The sequence below is a fragment of the Patiria miniata genome, unplaced genomic scaffold (genome assembly GCF_015706575.1).
Source record: "Patiria miniata isolate m_02_andy unplaced genomic scaffold, ASM1570657v1 HiC_scaffold_3, whole genome shotgun sequence".
In the NCBI taxonomy this organism is placed as follows: Eukaryota; Metazoa; Echinodermata; class Asteroidea; order Valvatida; family Asterinidae; genus Patiria; species Patiria miniata.
The window spans coordinates 3,811,642-3,837,211 of NW_024037069.1; the positions used below are offsets into that span (position 1 = coordinate 3,811,642).

The 25,570-nt window shown below is 41.9% G+C and overlaps 1 protein-coding gene across 1 annotated transcript in view; it reads right to left on the reverse strand.

Moving 5' to 3' along the window:
• Positions 1-1,667: 1,667 nt before the first annotated feature.
• The window catches only part of LOC119737345 (low-density lipoprotein receptor-related protein 4-like), a 46,003-nt gene continuing 22,100 nt past the window's right edge, over positions 1,668-25,570 (reverse strand). Inside the window, exons 11-23 of the mRNA XM_038211636.1 lie at positions 21,160-21,294; positions 18,791-18,908; positions 17,669-17,825; positions 16,553-16,678; positions 13,242-13,490; positions 12,440-12,593; positions 9,063-9,193; positions 8,211-8,483; positions 6,878-7,000; positions 5,597-5,752; positions 5,005-5,139; positions 4,566-4,868; positions 1,668-3,172 (exon numbers count right to left, since the gene is read on the reverse strand). Of these exons, the coding sequence (XP_038067564.1) occupies positions 2,385-3,172; positions 4,566-4,868; positions 5,005-5,139; positions 5,597-5,752; positions 6,878-7,000; positions 8,211-8,483; positions 9,063-9,193; positions 12,440-12,593; positions 13,242-13,490; positions 16,553-16,678; positions 17,669-17,825; positions 18,791-18,908; positions 21,160-21,294 (2,848 nt within the window). The 3' untranslated portion in view covers positions 1,668-2,384. The remainder of the gene's footprint in view (positions 3,173-4,565; positions 4,869-5,004; positions 5,140-5,596; positions 5,753-6,877; positions 7,001-8,210; positions 8,484-9,062; positions 9,194-12,439; positions 12,594-13,241; positions 13,491-16,552; positions 16,679-17,668; positions 17,826-18,790; positions 18,909-21,159; positions 21,295-25,570) is intronic.

The following is a 25,570-nucleotide window of genomic DNA, read 5'->3' on the forward strand; positions in this document are numbered from 1 at the left end:
TGCGTAGGTTGTGCACATGCAACGCGGTTATTTGTGTTCCGCCGCGGCGAAAGTAAGTGATCACTTTGGCCGATATTAAGGAGCAACCGCTTATCATGATTAACAACCGGATGGGCAGGGAAGAGCAAGTTTAAGGACGGGCTCAGCTCAAGGAAATATCAGCGGCATCACCGGATGATCATCACCCGTCTGCGCGAGGGGAGCGGCCATTAGTCTTCCATGGGGGAGGATGTAGCTGACAGACGGTAAGACCGACCGGTAGGAACTAATGTCCGCCGGGACCTCATGGGCCGGCGTGTCGCGGGGGCGTCGCAGCACCGGTCGCCGGAGCAACAGCCGGTCCCGTTTTCGTGCAGTTGAAAAGATCCGGAACGGAGAATGTAGGGGCCTATTTGATTTGAAAAAACCTACAGCAGCCGATTTCACCAAACTTTTCGCAATGGCCCAACTCCGCTTGCGCCACAATTTATTGCGTAAAAGCTGCTTTGCGCAACATTTCACGCTGCGCAACATTTCACTTATGACACATTTCCCGAAAGTCTCATATTAGTGCGTAAGTCCGAGACTTGCGCTATCATTTTAGGTGGCGTACGTTGTGGTGTAGCAACTGAAAATTACATTTGACCAGCAAATCGTGATCGTCGTGTCTGTTATCGCACAACGTATCAAGGTTGGAACAAGGCACTCGCATGCAGCTTCTTAATTAAAGTAAATTAAATTCTGTATTACTAATGACTACTTTTAGAGTTGCCGCACGATTCCGGAAGAAAATGGAACAAAATAATTTTCAAATGGTGAGCTGAGCTGATTCAACGAATGTTTTGTGAACGAAGAAGTTCATACACAAACAGCCGTCGTAAATACTGCAATTATCCTCGTCCGAGATGTTTAAATGATTTAAAACGTGAAATCAATCGTAAGTTTATTGCGCGATACCTGCGCAACAAATTTGTTGCTGAAGTCTTACGCATGGGGCAAGCTACATCTTTTTTTCGTGAAATCGGATGCTGTACGTCGACTTAGAAACTTTCGCTTCTACCAACTGTCCCTATCTTACCAACTGTATACTTATGGTGACCATAAATATTTCAGGGCTATGATCCATATCAGCTTAATACTTGAAGTCCTATTTGCAAGGGTGTTTAGGGGTCCAGAATTTCGGGAGAGGGGCACTCAACGGCTTTGGTAATTGCTTCCCAATATACGCCTAGAGGTTTTTTTTCCGTGTTGGATTTTCTGATACATGTTGGTTATTAATTTTGCTCTGCGATTATGTAATACAACTCGGCAATTAGCTTTTTTTGCGAAGCTGGGTGTTATACGACTGTACTCGATTCGAACAAGATCTGTCGGACTTAGAAACTTTTGCTCTTACAGACTGTACTTATCCAGGGGTGCAGGTGATAAATCTTTCAGAGCTATCCATATCAGCTTACTTAGAGTCCGACTTACAAGGCCAAGGACGATAGAGGTCCAGAATTTCGAGAGAAGGGCACTCAATGACCTGGTCGTTGATTCACAATATGAAGGTTTTTTTCGAGTTGGATTTTCTTATACAAAAAGGTGATTAATTATGCTTGTGGTCTGCGATTGTGCAATGGAGCTTGACAATTAGTTTTTGGAGGAGCCGTATAGGACACCACAGTACAGAATATTTGGAGACTGAATTATTGTGGCTATTGGTTGGTTTATTTTCAATCAATCTGTTTTATTGGATGACTAATATTGTTGGATAAAATACAATTGTAAACTCTAACATAATCACCTGAATCGTAACAATGATACGATCTATTAATAGTATAAAACTTTCGAGGATACATATACATTAAAAACATATGTGGAGTGCCATGGCGTCGTTGTCTGGAGCACCGAATTCGTGGTCTGCGGGTAATTCTGCAGGTTTTGAGATCGAGTCCAGCCTGGGGTTATGGTGCGTGTGCCCTTGGGCAAGACACTCATTGCTTCTCCCCACCCAGAAGAAAAACGGGTAGGCCTATACCTGTTAGGGCAGTGATAGTTATTGTATTGTGATGGATTGTAGCTGCTTTACGCCGAAATGGCAGCATCGAGCTGTATACTTTCCAGGGAGCTGAGATTGTCTTTGGAATGTTTCATTGTCCCAATGAGCAGTTAATATGTAATAATGATGTAGCGCCTAGAGTACCAATACTTGCAGATATGCGTGCGCTTTATAAATACACGCGCTCTAAAAAATATTACTTGCAAAATAATTCTTGTATAAATGTTACAAAGGTCTTTAAAAGTATCAAACAACTATTTACTCTACACATAATTTGAGTATTAGGAAAGCTATGTACATTTGTTGTGGTTGAAACAGTACTCAAGATTACTTTGTCAACTGATAAGGGAATTGTACACGTTGATTAATGATCCTGCATGTACTGGTTGATCCACCGAAGGAACTTGACAAGCCTGGTATAAAACCCATACTTCCCCGGCCGACCACACCCCTCACCCCAACTAACGATTCCCAGCTGATACCATCTCCCCTCGTGCTCCATCGCTAAAGGGCCCCCGCTATCTCCCCTGCAAGCGTCCCCTTTCTTCTTCTTGTAACCCGCGCAGAACATGTTGTCGGTGACCAGGTACTTGGTGGACTTGATGCACTTCTGTTGGCCAACCACAGGCACGTCCACCTCGGTCAGGTAGCGCGGGTACGGCCCGCCTTCCACCAGCCGGCCCCACCCGGCCACTTTCCCCATGGCGCCCGCCTTGAGGAGCTGCCGCGCCAGGGCTTTGCTCGGCAGGCACAAGGGGCGCAGGTAGTCCGAAAACTGCCCGACGGGCTTGGCTAGCTTCACCAACGCCAGGTCGATGTCGTAGTCGCTGTCTACAAACTCGTCATGCACCTTGATGTGTTGTACGCCTATGAGTTGCTCACTCTCCTCAGTCGAGTACGAGTCGTGGTCTCCTAGCCGGATGCGTATATCCTCCTTGCTGACCGAGTGTTCAGTTATGCAGTGAGCACCTGTCAGGACCCAGTAGCGATTCAGCAGCGTACCGCCGCAGTAGTGCGTACGGCCTTCGTTAAACCAAAACCGGGCGATCCATGGGGAGGAGCCCCGCTTGGCCGTGGTGCCTCCCGTTATACGGAATGTCCGGTTCCCCTCCTCAGCACTGAGTGCCTCCAATGACGTAACCTTGCCACAAACTATAAAAAAAAAACCCAGCAAGGATATGTAAGGCACATCGGAATTACAAGTTCCTTGCGCACACAAAAATTCTGGTGGAAGTGGGATAGATATAAGCCATGTGCGTAAGAACCGTACCTACGAAATTAAAATGTTTTGGTGGTAGCGACCCACTTAGAATACCACAAGGGTATTTTGGTATACAAGTAAATAACATAAATTGGGTTATCACGAAAGCATTAGACCGAATCTAAGTAAACATCGTCATGGGTTAATAATGTTCACTATCAACCATTTTATGTTATGGGTATCACATAACTCATATTATACAACCCCTGAATGAATCCTGTCTTCTGATTGGTTGCTCGTTGATCACATGTCATTGAATTATTCATCCCAACCCACGGCCCAGCCGCACCGCAAAAGTATAAGTTCTATTCCACGGTAAATAGAAATTCTATTGCACGGTCAGACAATTGGCTCTGACCAATCAGATGGCAAATATTTATTCATGTGTTGTATAAAACCAATTATATAACGCCCAAGTCAATCCTTGTCATTTGATTGGAGGATTGTAGGTCACGCGGCATTCATTAATCGAACCATTGCACGGCCTACGTCAGAACCATGTATTTTTGCTTCCATTCACCGTGCATTTTCGCCACGTCCCTTTCGATTTATTGCACGCCCCACGCACGCTAAGACGCGCAGTGGCCCGGCGCTATACATCTGTGCGCTATTTAGACCATATCAAGCATTATAGCAGTACAAAACTTGCCTTCGAAGTTGATGCAGTTGCCTTGATGATTTTTTGCATTGTTTTAAGAACTTACAATGTTAATTTTCATTGTTGTCAACGATTTTACTTTTAAACCTGAAAAACAGTAGTTGATATGATACAATTTTGTGAGTTTTGTTTGTTCTTAAAGTTTTATCCTCCAATCGAATGACAAAGATCTTCTTGGATGTTATATAAAACAAATAGTGAATGTTTTGCATTCGTGTAATGTTGAGAATATTTTCATTCGTTGAAAGATGGAATGTTCCATTCAACTCGGCGACATTCAATCTTTCAACTCATGAAAATATTCTCACCATTGCACTCATAAACATTCATTATTTGTATAATAATGAATGTTTCACATTAATGGAAAGAATAATTTCATTCGGTAACAAATGGAATATTCCATTCCACTCGACTTCGCCTCGTGGACTGGAACATTCCATCTGTCACCTCATGAAATTATTCTTACCATTGCAGTCATCAATGAACTTTATTATGTTTATACCACCAGTCCTTGCATACCACGAACAAGTACGTTCATTTCATGGGTATTACTTTGATACCACCGATACTTTTACCATTCGATGGGTTGTTCGTAAATTAATACAATTATACGGTCTATAACCTACCTTCCTCAACGACCTGTTGTGACGTTACCGTGACCTGCGCCGTGACCTCGGCCACGCGCACGCCGCCCAGCGTCTGTGCCACGCAGGTGTACTTGCCACTGTCCGAGACCAAAGCTTCCCGTATGAACAGGCTGTCCCCTGAGATCACGTGGACCATGTCCGTCAGCTGCACGGGGTGGCCGTTCTTTTCCCAGCGGATGGCGTAGGAGGCAGGCCGGGCGGTGCAGGTGAGGATGTAGTCCTCCCCCTCCGGAACAACAGCCGCTTCAGGGGTCATCAGGAACACGTCCTCTTGGTCAAATTCTGGGACAAAAGAGAAGGCAAACCGAGTACACTTATAATGCTTATTTAAAAACTATTGTGAACCGTCAGGACGACCCAAATTTTTTTTTTTTTTAAATATCGATATTTTTGGTGGCGGACAATTGCAAAGACTCACGGAAATCAGCAGTAGCCTCAATGACGTCACCGCTGGTACCCGTTACAGTGCACGTATACAGGCCCCGGTGAGTCTCGTCAACATCGAGGATCACCAGCGCCCCGTCCGATAACACGTAAATGCCACCAGTCTTACCTGCAATATTACAAGGTGGAAAAATATATTAATTAGCGTTGTTATCAGCATGATTGATTTTTAGTAAAGGAATAGTTTTCCTTGATACACTGATCTGCTCTCACTCTCAGAATACCGATTTGAATAGTAACCACCTCAAGGAAAAATGCGATTGCAAAACATCAGCCTTTTCAATATGGCGGACGCAAGAGGTGGGGGCTAATAGGTTACATTAATTTGGGTAATAGTACAAAAGAGTTCAACAAAATCAAATTCACATAATTTGCGGCAGTTTCAGTCATTTTCACTGCAAATGTAACTTGGTGCCCGATTATACAAAGCCACCTATAGCTTTGCAATCAGATCTGGTTTTAAACAAAACTTCTCAAACTTCATGTTTTTTTTTCCAAATATTGAAAAACTGTCACAGATCCAAGTTTTTTCCGCATCAAAATCTTATACAAATGGTTGCACTTACCCAGCGGCAACGGCATGAAGTCCTTCATCCAGTCGACTCTAGCCGACGGCTGATTGCTGCTACATATCTGGTGGATCTTCATACCCACTACCAGTGTGACGTCACGTGGTCGACTAGTGAATTCAAGCCCTTCACTGTTATCAACTGTATCATCCACTAAGGTTAAAGAAATGAAGGAACAAAATCAATATTTACAGAAGAATGTTTGTATATCTGTCCTTTTAAAATTACCAATTTCGGAATAACAGTGTAAGGATCCGGTCTTCACTGCGTGATAATGACCGGGTTGGGGATGGCAGCTGTTAATGGACCGAGTCTCGACCAATCAGAAGCTGTCAACTCTCCAAGGTATTTATTAATTTGAACTTGCAAAGTAATGATGTGTATCTATAAAGGGCACGTATCCACCAGTAATGGTGCTCAAGGCGCTACATCATTATTACCCTGCTCATTGGGCCCATGAAACATTCCAAAGACAATCTCAGCTCCCTTATGGAGTCAACAGCTTGATGCTGCCATTTCGGCGCAAAGCAGCTAAAATCTGTCACAATAACCATCTCTGCCCTCACAGATACTCAATTTACTCCTGGGTGGAGAGAAGCAATGAGTAACAAAGTGCCTTGCCCAAGGGCACACCCAGGCTGGACTCGAACCCACAACCTGCAATTACCCGCAGACCACCAATTCAATGCTCCAGACCACGAAGCCACGGCACTCCACAAAGTGGCAAGAAATTGTCTCATTTCCAAACTGTTTTGTTTTGCAGGCCGATAGATGATTATTTACTCAAAACCGTCAGAAAAATAAACCAAAGTAACTCTTATAGTTGCCTCTCAAGCTGACCAAAATGGTTTTTACACATTTGTGTTAACACATAAAACAGTAGTTTAATATTGGAAAGAAAACAGTCAAACCTATATATCCACCCATGGCCGGTTGAAGCAAATGTGTCTGATCTCCGTTTCAAATCTTACTACAGTGTTTATACGAGTGCAATCCCTTTGTTGCCCTCAATTAATATGTGACCCGATTCACATTTACTAAGTGATGCCGATATCCACATTTTTTTTGTTCGTAAATCATGATTATTAAAAAAGAAAATGCTAATTTTGTTTGATCTTTCTGTTCAACCATGACGTGTCCCGCTTTAATGTACAGTGTATTTAGGCACACCAATAACAACCTTTTTGGTACGGAAATATATTTAAATGCCTATTTTGGGAAACTGAAATTTTTAATAATTTCAAACAGGACAGGACTCTTAAAACTGAAATGACTCACCTGTGGGGCAGGTTCCGTCTTCGTTTGCTGTAAGGCCAGAAGCGCATGCGCATGTTCTACCAGCGGGTGTCGGTAGGCAGAGCCCGCTACATCCGCCATTATTCAGAGAGCAAGCGTTGTTCACTGTTCAAACAAACGGGGCTGTCTTCATTAAGAAAATCTACATTATATGGTCTCTCAGAAATATTATACATATTTAAACATAACAAAAGAAAAATGAATAATTGAGAAAAAAATCAACAATTGGTATTAAAAGAAAAAAATGAAATAATTGAAGACAAAACTGACGTTGGTGTTGATGACAGTCGAAATTGTCTTAAGAATTTCCATAAACACGGAAAACACATGAAGTATACGTGATTCAAATTTGTTATTAACCAGAGGCACATTTCTAAGTTAGAGCTTCAATGAAAACGCACAATTACTTAATGCACACCGAAAACTGCGAGGTTTTCAAAGGGACAAAAATCAGTTCGTGTCTTTAATAAACCTATATTTCCGCGACATGGGGTGGGCAAATGTCCCCCGCCCACCCCCGAAAAAAAATGATAAATTATGCTAAAGAAAGTACAAGGATTTTAGGAAGTATTGTGCTTTGGCCCCCTCAAGAAAACAATCATGGCGACGCCCATGAGGATAAGTAGACTACTTGCAAAGTGTAATTTTTTTTCGAATGCGAATGTCGATGTATTGGAAGGCTCCCGACTACATTATGAGCAGTCATCATAAAATTGGCATTGGCCTTTCATAAACATGCATATCAACGTATTCTCATTTGGTAATTAAAGGAAAGATACAACGTTTGCAAACATCAAACAACGAAATGATCAAATTAGCACGAAATACCTAACTGGATTGTTAGGGAATAACAGTCTAAAGCATCCTGTAAAATCGTGGCTCCTGGTTTGCTGACATTTTCAAGAAAAAGTTTACTTTTCCAACGCTGGTCGGCCGACCAGCGTTGGAGAAAACTGTCCTTTTTTCAAAAATTGCTCCTAATTTTTTCATATTTAGTTATTCCACATTTTCTTTGTAATTGATTACACACCTGTGAAGGAGTACAAGCCTACTAGACTGATTCTCTGACCTTACGATTCCCCAAAGACTATAAATTGATCTGTTTCATCTTAAGTTGGGTCAGGGAACCAGACTACAAGAACATGGTTGGTTTTCTGTGTTTTTCCAGCATCCCCAAGCCCAAAAAGTGAAACAATTTAGTTTAACAATATTTGCTATAACATACCAATCCTCAAAATCCATTTATTTCTGAAAATTGCAGCAAAAGCAAAATGTTGTATATTCCCTTTAATACCTGCCGGAAATCGTCACTCACCGACACTTGTCGTGCTCCTCGCCCGACTGTGCAGACCGTTGGGCCGGGCCAGGTCAAGCGTACCGACGGTCACTGCGTTCGATCCCGTTGTCATATCTGCCTTCATCAACTTCCGTGACGCCTGGTCGGTCCAGTAGACGTGGGCGACGCTCAGGGCCAGGCCGAAGGGTCGCGAGCCCACGCCCAGCGGTAGGGTCTGCCGGTCGCGTCCCGTGTCCAGATCCATGGACTCAATCGTGTGGGTACGGGCGTCGGTCCAGTACACACGCCTTCCTGTATAATGACATCATGGGCCAATTTCAGAAAATGCTTTGACAAAAAAAATGGTTTCCCGGACCAAATTATCATACATATACTGACCTGGCTCATCCCTTTCTTCTGTACATGCTGGTTAATAACACACATAATAATGTACACATCTCTATAATGCAAATGCTGCCGTTACATTTACAAAATGTTCCTTGGTTATTGGACTATTTAGGCTTTAATTATGGGCGTATAGTCAGCCCCCATCTCCCCTCCCCCGGCCGAGGCCTGTTCCCCTTGTGCCCCCCTTCCCGCTAAGAAATTTGACGGACGTCAGAAATAAGCTTTTTGAACTGTGAAAACCAATTGCAAGTCCCTTCAGAAAAGCAGCCCCCCTTCCCAAAATCCCCCACCTCCACCCCCCCAATCAGCCAATATTCGGCACGATGTAATTGTAACACCACCGTTTTTATAGTGCATTATTTCTGTAACATGAACAATATTTTTTTTCACTGCAGACACGCAGAAATGCAGCTGCATGTTAACTTTCGATTAATGGCCATAATTACCACTATACCACATACTCAACAATAAACATTTGCGTACCTAGGATGTCGACGGCAAGTCCGTGAAGAAAGCCTTCCTCGATCGAGAGCAAAACCTCGACATCCTGCCCGTCAACGGAAGCTTTGCCGATGCCTGCGCCATCTCCACCCCACCAGGTCCAGAAAAGCAGCCTAGATATACAGACATAAAAGCGAGGAAGGCTTGAACTTCGAAGTTATACCCACTACTTCTTATGAAGCTTCCCATCATATTCAGTGGCTACTTTCATTGAATCCGTGTCCCATAGAAGGACCGTGGCAGGACTTGGTCTGGTTTACGAATTGCATACAGCATAAACGGAGTCCGCCTGATAGTCCGAAGGTTCGATAGTCCGAAGGCTCTTTAGTTCGAAGGCTCGATGGTCCGAATACACACATTTCCCATAAGAGGGGGTTCGTTAGTCCGAAAATGAAATAAGGTGCGTTAACATTTGATGCAATAGTCCGAAAGTTCATTAGTCCTTAGATTCGATAATCCGAAAGTTCACTATCTGAAGGTTCGGTAGTCCGAATTTAGAATATGGTTGATTAAGCGGAAGGTTGAATAGCCGAAACGAAAATAAGGTTTAGTTATCCGAAGGTTAATTTTCCGAATTGACAATGAGGTTCGATGGTCCGAAAAGACTAAGGTCCGATAGTCCGAATCGACACTAAGGTCCGATAGTCCGAAGCGTCAGACCGACAAACTGTATTGTCCATTTGTACCATCGAAACTTATTGTCAATTCGGACTATCGAACCCTACCGTATATTCGGACTTTTGAACCTTCGGATTAATTAAAATTATTCTCTTTTCGGACAAATGGGCCCTTCGGACTATCGAATCTTCGGAATATAGAGCCTTCGGACTAATAAGCCATTTGCGAGTTACATTTGAATAAAATCTGGAACGCTGACTTAATCCAATGCTTTGCACGTTTTAACTTTGCATTCTCCCGACCAAAGAGACTGTTACTATATCACGTGATTCGGGGCAAGCCTTATGCTAGCAACCGCCAGCTCCGGTATGGTCTGGTGTCTTTGTGCCATCCTCTCCCATTGTGAACAATGTATTGGTGCTGAACGTCTCTTACGTAACTATGCAAGAGCTTGCCCCGAATCATGTGATAGTCAACAGTGTCTTTGGTCTGGAGAATTCAAAGTTCAAATGTGCCAAGCATTCTGAGCAAGTCAGTGTACCAGATGTTTTTCAAATGTAAATCCCAAAGGGTATTGGTTACTCGCATATGGTTTATTACCCTTCGGACTAAAGAACCTTTGGAAAATCGTGCTGTCACCGCACAGTGCCTGACTGCAGTCTGGTCGCTGGTCTCTGCATCAATATGACACATCCTCCCTGTCTGCCAAAGTGACTTTCCCTGTTTAGAATAGTCCCTCAAATGAGATCGTGGGACAACCTTATCAGGATGGCATGAAGATGTTCTGTCAGAAATCACATCACCTTTTGTCCCACTTGATTTAGTGAATATTTACCTAATAACATGTAATATCTTGAATGTTGAGTAGGCCTACTTTGTCTAATTTATTTTTGGTTCGTCATTTTTGATCAAATTAGGATGCACAGGGTGATGCAAAAAGAAGGAAACCCACTTTTCACAGGAATTTTAACCTACTTTATACTTAACTTATTTGAACTGTTTTTTTTTTAAAATAATGTAGTGAAGTATAGCTCTTCACGTGTAGGTCTAGTGTAGTGTTTATTTGTCTTCCAATCAAGTTCAGTCAAGCGGATGGAATAAAGCCGTCCGTGGACAAATAGGTTTGGCACATGATTTTTTTCTACTACCATATCCCAGAGACAAATATGCTATTGTAATCATTTTTTCGTCACTTATGTTTAAAGATCAATATTTTACATTCTTATTTACATATAAAAGGACAGCGCCCTTACCAACGCTAGACAGTGCTTTCATTATCCGTGCATAATCATATAGACTTTGGGAACGTTTTTGTTTTTAGTTTCATTCTGTGTGGTATTTATAACCATTAGAGGCACGATCACCTCAACAGCCTAGCAAATTAAACCTCCTGGTGCAAGAGCACACACAATGTCATGTCGTATTTGATGGAATCAGAATGGTTATGCACTGGCAGTCTTTGCATGCATCTGGTGTTCACAATGGGACGGTCTTTTTTTTACAGCTCTGGCAGGACCTTCTACATGTCACTTGGCGGTCGGTCGGTCGGTCAGTCGGTCTGTCCCCGGAAAATTGACCAAAATAAGGCCCCAGAAGTTTCGCACAACATAAATAACTACCAAATGTTTAATTTATAAAAAAAGCAAACAAAATAAATTACATCTTCAACAAAAATTGTTTCTAACATTTGGGAAAATTTGTATGAAAAGCTTGTAAATGGAGGCAAAATATGCAGTGATGTTATCGTCACGCGGTTTTTATCGCAAATCGCTATCTAGGTAAACATCTAAAGCATGGTGTTCCATATGTGCGCATTTTTGAGCTGTGGCAGGGATCATTTTGATAGATTAAAAGGACAGGGGTGTGAGTGACCACTGATAAGAATAGCTGAAAACAGCTGAAAAAGGTGCAAAACGGCTGAACTTTGGAAATCTCCTATACTTTGGAGCACAGCAACAGAAATCCAAACCAAACAATGCTGAAAAAAGCTTTAAAGATGAGATTCTTTTAACACCCCTGTAGATTTCATGCAAAACTTTCATGCAAGACGGCCAGAGCTTATTGTGCAGTCGCATTTGTTTACCAGCTAGTTCAGGAGTGACAGTCAGTAAGTCAGCGATGCAGTCAGTAAGTCAGTCGGTCAATCAGTCAGGCACAAATAGGACTTCTGTGACCAGCGAAAAATGCCTGGGTTTACTGATGAACATTTCTTCCTTATTCTCAACCAATGGTTATTGACGTGATGAGGTAAAACATCGCTCACACACTTATATTATGGTTGCGCATGACACCTGCGCACAAATGTAATACGGACAGCGATGATGGGTGTGTGCTACCCATAATGCTTTGCGAAGTCTGTCGCTTCCGTGATTAAATGTTTTGTACGCGATTAGCGGTGACCAGTGCCCTTGGATTTATAGGGCTGTAGGCAAAGGCAAAATCAGTCGATCACTCGTCTCCTTGATACCAACACAGCGCCCTCTCCCTCTGTAGATTATCACTTAAGGAGTGTCCTGGATAGTTCGAGAAATTAATGTGTATCACAAACTAGGAATTTCTGGATTTTAATACAGACATTCCCCATTCTCAATCCATTCCAATTGATAATTCGAATAAGCAGAACAGTTTTGATTATCGACCACGCAAACACACATAACAATGTCACTGTAAAGTATTTGACACAAAATCAGATTCTACAATAAAAAAAATAAGTAAAGGGAATATGATCTTTTAAGACCCACCCATCATTTGGGGAAGTTGCAAGAGCACGAGGACTCGCAGACGTGTTCACAAGCGTCCTCTTGTATGCGCCGTCTAGACGACACACTTTGATGCTGTTCGATTCGACGTCTGTCCAGAAGAGCAGCCTGGAGTCCACGACTATGGAATAAGGGGCTGGTGGGAAGAAAATAACATTGTCAGTGTTTACGACAATGTGGACAGACTAGAACTTTGATAATAATGTGAGAAATCTGGGACTTCCCAGTCAGGTAACCTTTGAGCTTGATTTTGACCCACACGTGCACCTGAATTACAAAACGTTTTCCGATGACACTCCCGTCTACCGGCAGTGGCTTTGCAAGTGTAATGTATACAAATGTATACATTGTATACATGTGTATACATTGCACATTACATGCAAAGTTTTGCACTGGCAATTAGTATCGTTCGGAGACAGCTCCCACGCTTGACTCCTGTAGCTTGGAAGCAAGGCCTGTTTGCTGTGATGGCTCCTTGTGGGATAACGAAAGTATCTAACGTTTTTGAATATTCTGGTCAACTTTAAGACATCAGGACTAAACTAGAAAGTTATGTTCATATTTCGTACTGAAAGTCTTCCTTTCTGCTGAATGAATTGTAGACTTTCAGCGTGTGAAATGCATACACTGTAGAAAACTCAAAATAATGTTTTTTTCTGCTTCTTTGTAAGGTTTTGTACTTTTGGCTTAATTGTGATTGTAAGCTTCCCCTCATACTGGATGTCACCGTAATTAAATCATCAACTTATTGAGAGAATAACCAAGCTTGATCTAACTCTTTTACCTTCACCGAGGTCAGAGGTCACAATAACTTCTTGGGTACCACCAGTCAGCAACGTCCTACTAATGGTTCCCTCCGTGACGTCACTCCAGTAGACCATTCCCAGTAACGGATCGTAGTCCACCGACAGCGGGCTGGACACGTTGACCAATGAGAGGGCTTGCAGCGTGGGGTCAGGGGTCGAAAGGTCAACTTGGTAGATTCCGTGGAGGTAGGCGTCGGTCACAAGAATGAAGTTGTCCTTCACTAGATCTGAAAACGGCAACGGGGTTAGGATGCAATACAAAATAAGCCAGTTCGGTATTCAAAAATAGTCTGATGCACAGCCAGATACAACGATTTTTTTTCGGGATTACCGCGGCAGATACACACAAAGCTATGGGGACATGGTTAACCGAATCTGCATTCTGTGCAGTTTTTCGTGCAATCGAAAAGAGATGGAACTTTCGTTCGTACAAAGGTTTTGACACACAAGACACTCTCCAATGCAAAATGTTAAACTTCATAACACGATGATCTCTTCAATTTTGCTGGTACCCCGCTATGTTTTTTGCACGTATACGATGAAATTTTTATCCCGAAAAAAAAATCGGCAAATCTTGATGTGCACATGCGCAGTTAGAATACCGAACTCGCTGATTGAAGGACTTGAAGGACCACGCCACTGATTGAAGACGGAATTTACGTACCATCTTATGCTAATCACACATAGATTTAGCAAATTAATTTGTTTCTTTTAGTCCGCGCTAATGCCATGTGAACTTCCAAACCTTAAGCAGAAGCTATATTGTATTGCTACTGGAGCACACCTTCCCAAAGTGTGGTCAAACATGCTTTGAAAAAAATATAGGTTTTCTCGGTCAATTTCGGCAAATGAGCAGCCAATTTAATTTTCGTGCGTTCGAATTGAAGCTATTTTGCCTCTCCAGTTGTTACTGCGTTTCAAATTCAGAATTCGGCCATTCAATTTCGTTTTGAGGCATTCAAATTCCTTTAGCACTGTGTTCAATTTAGCATATCGTCATCCTTTTTCGTGACACACAATCATCATTCAATTTAGCAAAGCTGGTTCGACTGGAGATTTTACTGATTTAATTTTTTCCAATTTCGTAAAGAGGCAATCAATTTCACTTAAAGAGAATTCAAATAAGTACGACTAAAGAAATACGAATAATCAGATAAACTGTACTAGGCAACTGTTTCGTATCTTCACTTTAATTCAGGCAAACCTTGTTTTCTTTATTTATGCTTCCAGTAGACATGGGGCCAATGAGGTTTTTTCTTCTTCTTTGTTTTCTTCTTCATTCTTTTTTTTTTGGGGGGGGGGATCTTTATTGGTTAACTGACCAAGACCTAATTTTGTATTGCGTTTGAATGGGGTGTTTCTTTATGTTTTTCCTGGTTTTTTTTATTGTTTATGTTGTTTCTTCCTCAACCATCAATCTGTTGGCGTGCCAGACATCTTGGCATATATGTTTGGGTATGGTTGTACCACTGCATGCACTTCACTTGGGTGATGACATCAACGCTCTGGATGGCTGCTTGTTGAAGGAGATCGCACCTCCACTGCTGCATGTTCATTCCTGCTTGCTGGGCAGCCTGTCTGTCTCCGACACGTTGTTGCCACTCAGGTAACCCAAGGATGCGTTTAACTGCAGCCTTGAATGCAGAGTGTGCCATCCCCGTGCTGTTCAGGAATGGGGAGTAGGGAGGGAGGCGCTTCAGCTGGATCATTGGGTTGGCACCTTCAGGGAGTTGGGCTCGCACGTGAGGCCTCGCATTGTCGTATATGAGGTAAATGGGTTCGTCGTCTGGGAAAACTGCATCACACTCTTGAATTGTGTCCGCAAGAAACTCCTCGAATCTCTCTCGCGTCACAGTTTCGAATGCGATTCGGTGGTGCACCAAGCCTACTTCACTAGAAACAGCGAAGGTGACATTGCAATTTCTCCCTCATTGTCTGTCGACGACTCGTCTTGCAGCGATCCCTCGTGGAGCTCTACCCTGGGAGCGTCGAGTCCAGACGTTATAACCTGTCTCGTCAATGAAGACTAGATGCGCCAGAACACCATGCTGCAGGAACCACTCACCATACTGGACGCGTTGATCAAGAACTTTAGGGGAATTTCTTGCATCAGGGACGTCCTCCACTAGTTTCAGTGTTATCATCATTCCATCCAAGGCCCTGGCTATGGTGGCAGTAGAAACCTGGGGCTTCTCTGGCAGATGCTCACTCAAACTAGCCTTCATTTGTTGAAGTGTCAAGACGGGATTAGCGTCAAGGATGCCTTGCAGATGGTTTCGCATGTCATCATCCATCTTGCTGTGGGTTGCTCCTCCTCTTGCCAGCGTCTCTCGCCTTCCAGTCCTCAAATATGTTGCAACAATTGATCTGGCTGTGGACTTGTTGATGTTCAAATTGACCGCAAGCTCAAGGTAGTCTTGCTCGTTTCCCTCGAAGGCCTCAATCAACCTTTCTCGATCTACCTGGGCCACTCTAGCGTAGCGACCACGAGCTGCCATTTCTAGAAATATGCGTGTAAAACTGTAGCGAAAGCTCGTCTTCGAAGTACATCGGCAAAGTGACTCAAGTGCCAAAAAGTGAACCATATTTATGCCTTCAACATTCTTAAGGAAACAAAAATTTAACAAAGCGTTTTTTAGATTGCACAAATTCCAGAAATGACTGCCCAAAAATGAATTTGAATGACTAAACACACGCCTCAAAAAGCTCCTGCGAATTTGAATGCTGCTTTGTTGAATTGTTAAATTGCATGATTATTTTGTTAAATCGAATGACGCAACAGTACATTTGACTGGTCATAAAACGAAATCGAATGACCCTTTTCAGTAGCATTTGATTTCGCGCGAAATAGAATAGCGTAGTGGTTAAATTGGCTGCTCATTTGCCGAAATTGACCGAGAAAACCTATATTACCCTGTACGGCATATATATATTTGTTGGCATTCTATTTATCTAAGAGAATGAAATGTGGGGAACATGCTCCAAAATGTCATTAAAACCGAGATACTCGAATGTATTGAAGGTAAACTGATTCCCTCCCTTTTTTTCAGCTACATCTCGCAAGGATTTTCGCCAGGGTCCGCCTATTATTGAGCAAAATGAGCTCAATATGATACAGTGGAACCTCTTTGTAAAATGATGATTAACTTATTTCGCCAGACTAAGTGCTGGGCCGTATAGGCCTACATCCCAATCGGGTATTTCAAGACTATGGCTTCGGTTCTTTATCAATGACGAGTTACGCCAAATATCCACAATGCCCGTTTCGGTCGTATTATTCAAGCAATACCAGAAGTACAGGAGGCTCCATCCTGACTCAAGGTGTAGCCGACGGCGCAGGCGCACACGAAGTCAGACGGCAGTGGGGCGGGGAGACAAAACTGCTGGCATCCATGACTGCTGTTTGAACAGGAACCTAAAGGAATGAATGCAATACATTGAGAATAACTGTTTTCTAGAGATGTTGGTCCCAAAACTGTACCATATGTTGTGGGGATAATTACCATTGCCTATGTACAAAAACCATTTAAGTGAATTTCAGCTTCACTGGAAGAGGACCACTCGGTTCTCTTGGTTGGTTTATCTCCTAAATACTCCGCCTGGGAGTTTTTACAGGAGACCAGAAACACAGGGGGAAACCCCTTCTCTTAGCGATAAGTGTCACTGGGTTCTTTTACGTGCATTGGATTACACAACACACGGGACCTACGGCTTTACGTCCCATCCGAAGGACGGAGCAATAATGGTTAAGTGCCTTGCTCAAGGGCACATGTGTCCACCCGGCGGGCTCGAACCCACGCCACTGTTGCCTCTGAAACACCAGAGCATGAGTCCGGTGTTCTTAACCGCTAGGCCATGACCACTCCCAACCTTGGGGTCATAAACGGTGGTTAAACCCGTTATGAGATACACACACGGGCAGAGCGGAGTTCAACAACGGTCACCGCGAAGTCGGCATTCCTGAGGTATACACAATTATGTATGTTCCAATAAACATTTCAAAAGCCCAAACACTCCATGTACCTAAACCTAATTGAACCTCTATACCATCATGAAATTCGCTTTTACATTATCACAATTTGAAGACATTCTGTAGGGCCTATGTGATTGGTCATTTTTCAGATGCTTGGAAAATAGCATAAAACTTGTGTAAAAGTATATCGTACTCTTCAGAAATCCTACTCGATTAACTGAAGGAAAGATACTAAAACACACTGTCTCAGCCTTATAATACGTACTGTACCACTCTGTTTCAATTTATGTAGGCCTATATACTCAATCTAATTGTTGAATAAATCACTCAAAAAGTCTTCTCTCCAGGTTCAGTCGGACAAAGAGTGAATTTTGATTCTTGAGAGACAAGACAGTTCAAGTGAAAAAAACAAATACATGAAATATGACTGACTTTGTCCGTGCGGTTGTCTACTTTCGGCGTACATGGCGACGCCGTAGGCGGACTCTGTGACGCCGTCCAGGGGGAGCTGGCGAACGTGTTTTCCCGTCAATCGGTTTACGGCATGCAGCTCGTTGGTGGGACTCCATTCCGTCCAAAACAGATAGTCCTGCAGTTTGGAATGAACGGAAAATGATCATTTGATAGTTTTTCTCAATATTGTTTTATAAAAGTTATTGAAATATTTAGTGTCATGATTTCCGAAGTAACTTTACATACTTTACAAAAACGCAGTTTGAAAATCTACAACCTGTAATTTGTTTTTGTTTTACCTTAACAAGTGTATCTTGCCCTTTTGTTTCATTTGTGCTTCATTTCTTCGGTTTAGTATTACAACATGTACAAGCACGTACTTGGCTCTAGGTCTCATACTTAAAATGTCGGTACTCATTTTGTAGGAGCAGGTGCTGTACAATGGTGCATGTTTCCAAATTGCGATCGGGGAGTAACAAAAATGCTGGAGCCACTTTTGTCTGAAAAAAAGTGGCCCCACCTTTTTTTATCTTAAAAAAAAAAGGCACAAAATGTGTCTGTTCCGATTCAAGGAACAACAATAATGTCAAGCAGGATATTAAATTTTTTTTTCGAAATTTCAGCTCAGTATAGACATCACGCTTTTTGAGAAAATTGTGAAAATGCATCTTCATTTTTCTCGACGCAAAGCATAGGTTTCCGTTCGGAAAGTGCGATAGTTTGGTCAAATATCCATCACGAGAAAATGATGGTTATTCCTCTTTTCTCGAAAATGACAGCAGAGTATGATTTCACAAGATGGATGATCCTGTTATTGGGTACTTTTATTTAAGTTGCCTTTCTTTTTATAAACCATCAACCTGAAAAATAGAGGGCGCCACGACAGAAACCCAGGAAATACAGGCACAGAGTCCAGGCATGCGATCACTGTACATTCACGATGCCCCCTTCAATGGAGAAACCATCGCGCACCTTACAGTACAAAGGGATTGCCCCGTGACGGCTTATCTGAACAATAGCTAGCACAATGCTTTTTGGCCATTGAAGGGGGCCTCCGTGATAGAAGTGCATAGCGTGCCCAGATTGGTCTATATACCATACCTTGTAGAGCTCCAATCCTGTAAACATGGCATCTCTCTTCTCAAACACCTTACGCCGACCTCTACCCGTGTAATCCACGGCGAGTATCGTGCCCGTGGCTCTTTCAGCAAGGTACAATCTGACAAAGAAAAATACAGCATAAACAAAGAGAATTAATTAAAACATTGCTTATACAGGTTGTCCCAAACAAAGATAGCCCCCAAAACAACGGATAATATGAACTAATTCAGAAATCAATGACCATTATTACGGGATATATGTGTGCTTTAGGAGGTTTTAAAACTCTGTTTAAGGCCGGTTGGAGTCTGGATGCTGATTCGGCTATGGTAATTAAGACCAGTTGGAGTCTGGATGCTGATAATTAGCATCCAGACTCCAACCGGTCTTAAAAATAGCGTTTCATACTGACCAAGCACATATTTATTCCCATTCGTATATACCTTTTGGCAAAAAAATACTTTACGGTGCGAAAGTCAAAATTGTTTGTATTTTTTTGTTTTGTATTTTTTTTTCTTAAAGTGTGCGCCATGAGCGTCTTGCTTGGCGGATACCAGTGCCTTATAAATGTTCATTATTAAAAAAAAGTTAAAAATAAAATTTGTTAAACGATTTTGTTCAACAATTTCACTTAATGTTTTTCAAAACAACCCTCTAGCTGTAAAATGGAATGTCCAGCTCGCGAGTAAGTTGTAAACAACTCCTTTTTATGGAGATTGGCGCGCGCGTCGCGCGTACTGTGCGATGTCGCGAAGAATGCAGCTGTGGCGGTGCGCTGTGAATTTTAGACTATGAGTATATTTGCGCATATCGATACGTGAGGATTGTGAACGTTCAACCAATAAAACGATAGTTTAAGACCGGGCACGAGACGGGTCCTCGATCAATAGGAATTGACAAAACTGTCTCAGGTATTTATGAATACGGTTGTATCATCAACTAGGGGCACTAAGCTTTCCAGTATCCCCCCCCCCCCCCTCCCCGCGCTGATATCTCAAAAAAAGAAATGACAATTATACGTGTATTTATGTCCAACATTGCACAACCCTTCGGACTGATCCAGCTGGGGTACGGGGGTATTTGTACACTATTATGACACAGTGTTTATGATCGTCGGATTTGAACAGCCCCCCCCCCCCCCCCCCCCCCCCCCCCCCCCCCCCCCCCAGTGATTTTACGGAGGCCAAGTGTCCGGGAAAAAAAGTCTACATTTCAGCACTGATTTGCTGATGAATCCCCGACCAAAATTTCCGGATCCGCCTCTGCTGCCCCCCCCCCTTAAATACCGACACGCAAGTAATGCCGACCATCTCATATGAACTACCCTGGGCAAATCGCTTTGTGTTGTGACCATTGTCTCTCACTAGTAAGATTACATCAAATTTACATAAACCCGACACTCCTCTGTGCAAACATTGCAGAGGCCCCTAATCTTCGTTCAAACATTAAAGAACGCAGCATGTAGAAGGAGAATACGCCGGTATCTCTACAATGTTCCATTGCAATTTTGTTTCGGCTGTGCATATTTCTGGAAAACGCCAAGGCGTGCAAAATATTTTAAAGGGAGAAAACTATGGTTTTTAAAATGGGATGTTTGACAATCAGGAAATAATGTAGCATCCTGACGCTACTTTCGATACAGAAAAAAAAGACAATATTTTTTTGCTTATCTTGATCCTCAGAGAGTATACTTTCATGTGAGAACTGTAAGGAATATGTTGACAAAGTCTTTAAGAGAGACTTGTAGGCGAATGTGTGGCCAACTTAGTGAATTCATTTTGTACATGTCACGGGGCGGTTGAGGGCTTCAACATGCAGTGACATGTAAAAATTCACTAAGTTGGCCACACATTCGCCTACAATACAGTTCTCACATGAAAGTATACTCTCTGAGGTACAAGATAAGCACAACAAATTGTCGATTTCTGTTTCGAAAGTAGCGTCAGGATGCAACATTCTTTCCTGGCGAATTGCTTTTAGGGCCTATTTTTTTCTTTATTGAGGAGATTTCAATTTTGTTAAAAAATGTTTGCTTCTTTAACTCGGTTTAAATACTCTTCATGGGGAAATATGTGCGTAGAAAAAAAATTACAAAATCTATTTTACCAGCCCTGTTTCATTTCTAGTACAGGACCTATTAAAACGTGTAATCAACATCCATTCATATTCTGGTTATGTTGAGTCGGTAAAATTCACTCAAGAATATCACACCAACTTTTCAATATCAACACACCAATATTAACCACAGCAACATGTTTTTCGGGGACAATAATGTCGAATGCCCCTTTAAGGTTCGACGGTATTAGACTTCGGACCGTATTTGACCTCGGACCGTATTTGACCACAGACAATGAGTGGCACTGCATGCTCACTTCTTGGTTTCGTAATCTAGTGTGATACCACGCGGTTCCATCACTTCACGTAGGATCACCAGCCGGTTGCTCCCGTCCAGACCAGCTCTCTCGACCTGCACTGCCCCGGAGCCAAGGTAAGTCCAGAATATGAACCTGTCATTGAGAAATAATCAAAAATATCAGGTGCCATTTTCGCAGTGAAGTTTGGTGCATAGACATTCCCCCCCCCAAATAAAAAGCACCGAGTCTGCATGCTTAACATGCTGACCCCAGACACCAGTAATCTGTATACACTGTGCATGGTACTATATGCGCTGCGGATGTCTCAGCCGATATTATTTTAATAACAATGAATGCATACGGAGTTTATCCACGCTTAAACCATTGCGTCAAAAGAAGTATTGTCACGGACTGTTGAGTTGAGTCGAGATGAAAAGGCCAGCGTGGTTATACATTAAAGGCGTCTGCGAGGAGCCCACGTGATCAAGCTCATAAGTAACAGAGGCGAAGTCAGGGGGTGGGGCTGTTTTGTGTCTCCGCGATCCTAGGCCATGGATAATTCAGACCATGGATAATTCAGACGATTAGTTGATTTTACTCGTCCAGAGTTTTCGCAGTGATGATCTCATATCGGGAGAATCTGATCTAGTGGAAACGTCGTTTATAATATTTTGAGGGGAAAATGGCTTCAAGACCTTAATGCTAAGCCCCTATATCTCCGATGTTTCGGATACATGAATTGATGAATGTCAAACAGCAGTATAGCACCAGACAGGGCTATGAAGTGCTCTGAAACGTGCCAAACTAAATCAGGCCCACTTTACTCACAGTTTAGCCGGGACATTTCTCCAAAAATTCCACTAGGGCAAAGAAAATGTCCTCAGTATTTCACCGACCAAGTTTGCAGATCTCAATTCAATTTTTAAAGGAGATTTTTCTTCAATATTTTGCACATGAGAGGGAAGTCAAGTGACTTCAGAATGGGGCTAAATACTAGACTGGTACATGTCCAACCATGGTCCAACTATTTGAAAAGACTGACCTCTTCATTCAGTGTAAGTAGTCTGGTGGCTTGACTATGGAGAAATGTGTAGTAAATTGAGACTAGTTCCCGCTTCATGCCACATGTTTCTTAAATTCTTTTGGCATGGTTGATTGATGCAGTACTGAAGCTGTGTTGGACTGGTTGTTTTAGGTGCCAGTCTATTTTCTTGTTTTGCATGTTTTCAATACCATACGTTTTGGGACTCTCATACAGAGTATTGAGAGTCCCAAATCTTCGGACTAGTACCGTGAACACAGCGATTTGGAATACCCATACCGGAATCTGATGTGACGTCGAAATCACGAACCAGGTATACAATATGAGCTTAGTTGAACATCAAATCGGGATATGATTTCATGATTAAAAAAAAGTACAGCTGCCAATCCCTTTGGTTATTCTAAATTAAAAATCACTGTAAAATCACAGAGTAGGATACATGCATTCTTCTCGGTGTTTTCCCCAACGCCTCTTATTTGGACTTTCCTTTCGTGAGTACGCAGTAATCATTATAACCAAACCTCTCGTTTATATTTCTGCACGTCACCTGACAATAAGGTGAAAAAATAAAAACAAATGTGTACACGTGCGCGTTTTGAATGTTGTGTTAAAAACACGAATAATAATGTAATAATAAAATAATAACGCAATTCACAAGATTCTAAATGTTCAGTGGTCAATGTATTAACTTTATCTTGTGTCATGTGCATTTCGCGAAAAGGGGAAACAATTGAATGATGGAAAAATGATTTAAATTGTGTTGTGAATGTTGTGTTCAAAAGAATACAATTTAACCCATATGGTGGTAACTTTTCCGTAGTCAATCATGCTGTAAATTGTTTGAAGTGTTCTGAACAAAGTGCGGATTCGTAGTTCCGAATCCACACTTAACTAAAGATCCGGACGTACATGTAGATCCGAATCCACGCGTTTTGTCCAGTACGAAAGATTCCTAGATACGAACCATATATACGAACCCACAGTTTTATTAATAGTGTGAAGTCATACTAGGCCTAATGGTTAGGTCAGACAATACACTCACAAGCGTGGATTCTTAATTTACGCATTCACTCGGCGCGTAGGCACCTCGTGAATATCTAAATTACGAGTACACAGTTTCTCGTGTTTTCTCTTTACTGCTATACGAAGCATTGCTCTTTTACTCCATCTTAACTCCTTAAGTCTATTGTTTTCTTGTAATTTTTTTCTCTCTAAACGCTGCCCGTGTACAACTATAAAGGTACAGTTTTATTTATGCAATAGCATTTCATCCTACGAATGTAACTACCCATAATTTCAGGCCATAATTTTACAGATAATTTTGCTTGCCATAATCATTGTCGGAATTACTGTGTGAATAATTATGATGATCACAATCATTTCGGGAGTCTCTGTTCCCTAGTTTTTTTTCTTGTTTCGTATTTTAACTTGGTAGCCCATTCAATGTAATCCACTGGTCTCCCGTGGGGCCCAGTAAAGGGAAGACAATGTGAAGAAATTACAGTTTTAGATGTGGGAGCAAAACCCCAGAAGAATATTCTGAGGAAAACTGACGGAATCACCAGGCAGGGACTGAACACCCACTCCACATAGGCCCAGCGGGAATCGAACCAGGTCACAGCGGTGGAAGGCGAGGCAACCACCGCTACGCCAACCTGACTAACAGGTCCTGGATCGCTCTCAAATTTTTGTCTGCCCCATCGAGAACTCAAACAAATAAAAGATGATTAAACTGCACACTCATACGTAATAATACAAACACAAACCTAATCTGGCTCACTGACCTAACGGCTCTTTGCAAATATGTAATCGGGCGTGCACCAGATAAAACAGTAGAATGACGCAATAACGTCAGGGAAGCCGTGCCCTGTGATGGGGGCGGCAGCGGTTATTCCTATTGAATGAATGCATTTCTTTTTACTGATACACTTTAATATGGACACAGATTAACATAATGATAACAAATTAACTTTATGTCCTGATTGGCAAACTGTAGCAGCTTCTGTATTAAGTTGCCTGTGCATGTGGGAAAATCCAAGGAATAAGTGAACATGGTTGAAAAATGGAACATTTACAAGAATCACAACTACAACTAGAACTACGTCTGTTCGATGAACAGAACACAGGTTTTCCCGCAGTTTAAAATAATATGCCTACTTGTAAAAAAATACTTTAAGAAATACTTTGTCAAATGTGTGTATCAAATGTGTGTATTGTTGATGTACCCTAACGTGGCGCGGCCCCTAACGTGGCGCACTTTGATTTTTCGCATGTAGCGCCTAGCTAGAGCAAAAGTTTTCACTGAAATTTCACAGAAAGTGAAATTTCATCAAGTTATAAACACTCCCGTTCATAAATCGCGAATTTATTTACCCGCTACAAAGTTAAAAGAAAAACTTATTTTGGCGTGATTTTCCGATTTTATTTTCAAGTGCAAAGTGAACCCTTTGAAAATGCCCCGAAAAATAAGAAAATAATTTTGTGACAAACATCTGGCTGGGTATGTAAGTAGAGATTATAATGATTTATCAGAATTTATCAAGTTTTCAGAAATTCTTAAATGTGAATTTGGAATTTTCCGAGATTTATTTTAGTGCGCCACGTTAGGGAACACTCCGCCAAATTGTGCCCAATTTCCGGACGCCACCGTTTTTTAATTTTAAATAAAATTTTAGCTTAAATTTTATGAAACCGAAATTGTTCACAGAGGTTAAACAGCAAGCATTAATAAGGTAAAAGTACCAGTATTTCACTGCATGAATTTGAGGTTTGTCAACAAAGAGGTTTGGCAACACTACACGAGGAAATTTGGGTAAGCTTCGAAGTGCGCCACGTTAGGGAACACGACTATATATATAAGAAAATGTAAAAAGTTTATAAATTAATGCAAAATATTAGGTGAGGACGTCATCATGAAGTCACTTCAGATTTTGCATACTATTTACAGTATCTACCTACCCACCAAGATTCAAGTCAATCAGACTTATCCTTTAAGTATTTTGAAAAAAAAACCGCATTTGTAATGACGTCATCGTGACGTCACACACTTAGGTAAAAAAATGGTGTGCATATACTTATTACCTAACAAACCCAACACAAAAAAATAATTTTTAATTTAGCATGTTGGGTTCGAAAGGCAGGTGATAAGCTTCAGAACTTCAAAAATCGATATAAAAATCACACGATGACGTCATAATGACATCACTTCAACACATCCCGGTCTACCTACATACCGAGTTTCAACCCAATCGGAACTGCAGTTCTTTAGATATAGGGTCTTAAAGTTTGCAGATTCAAGATGACGTCACGTGACCCATAATGACGTAATTAAGCCGTCGCTCTTCTTCACATAGGTTCGGGTTCATTAGAATACGAGTCCAAAATGCC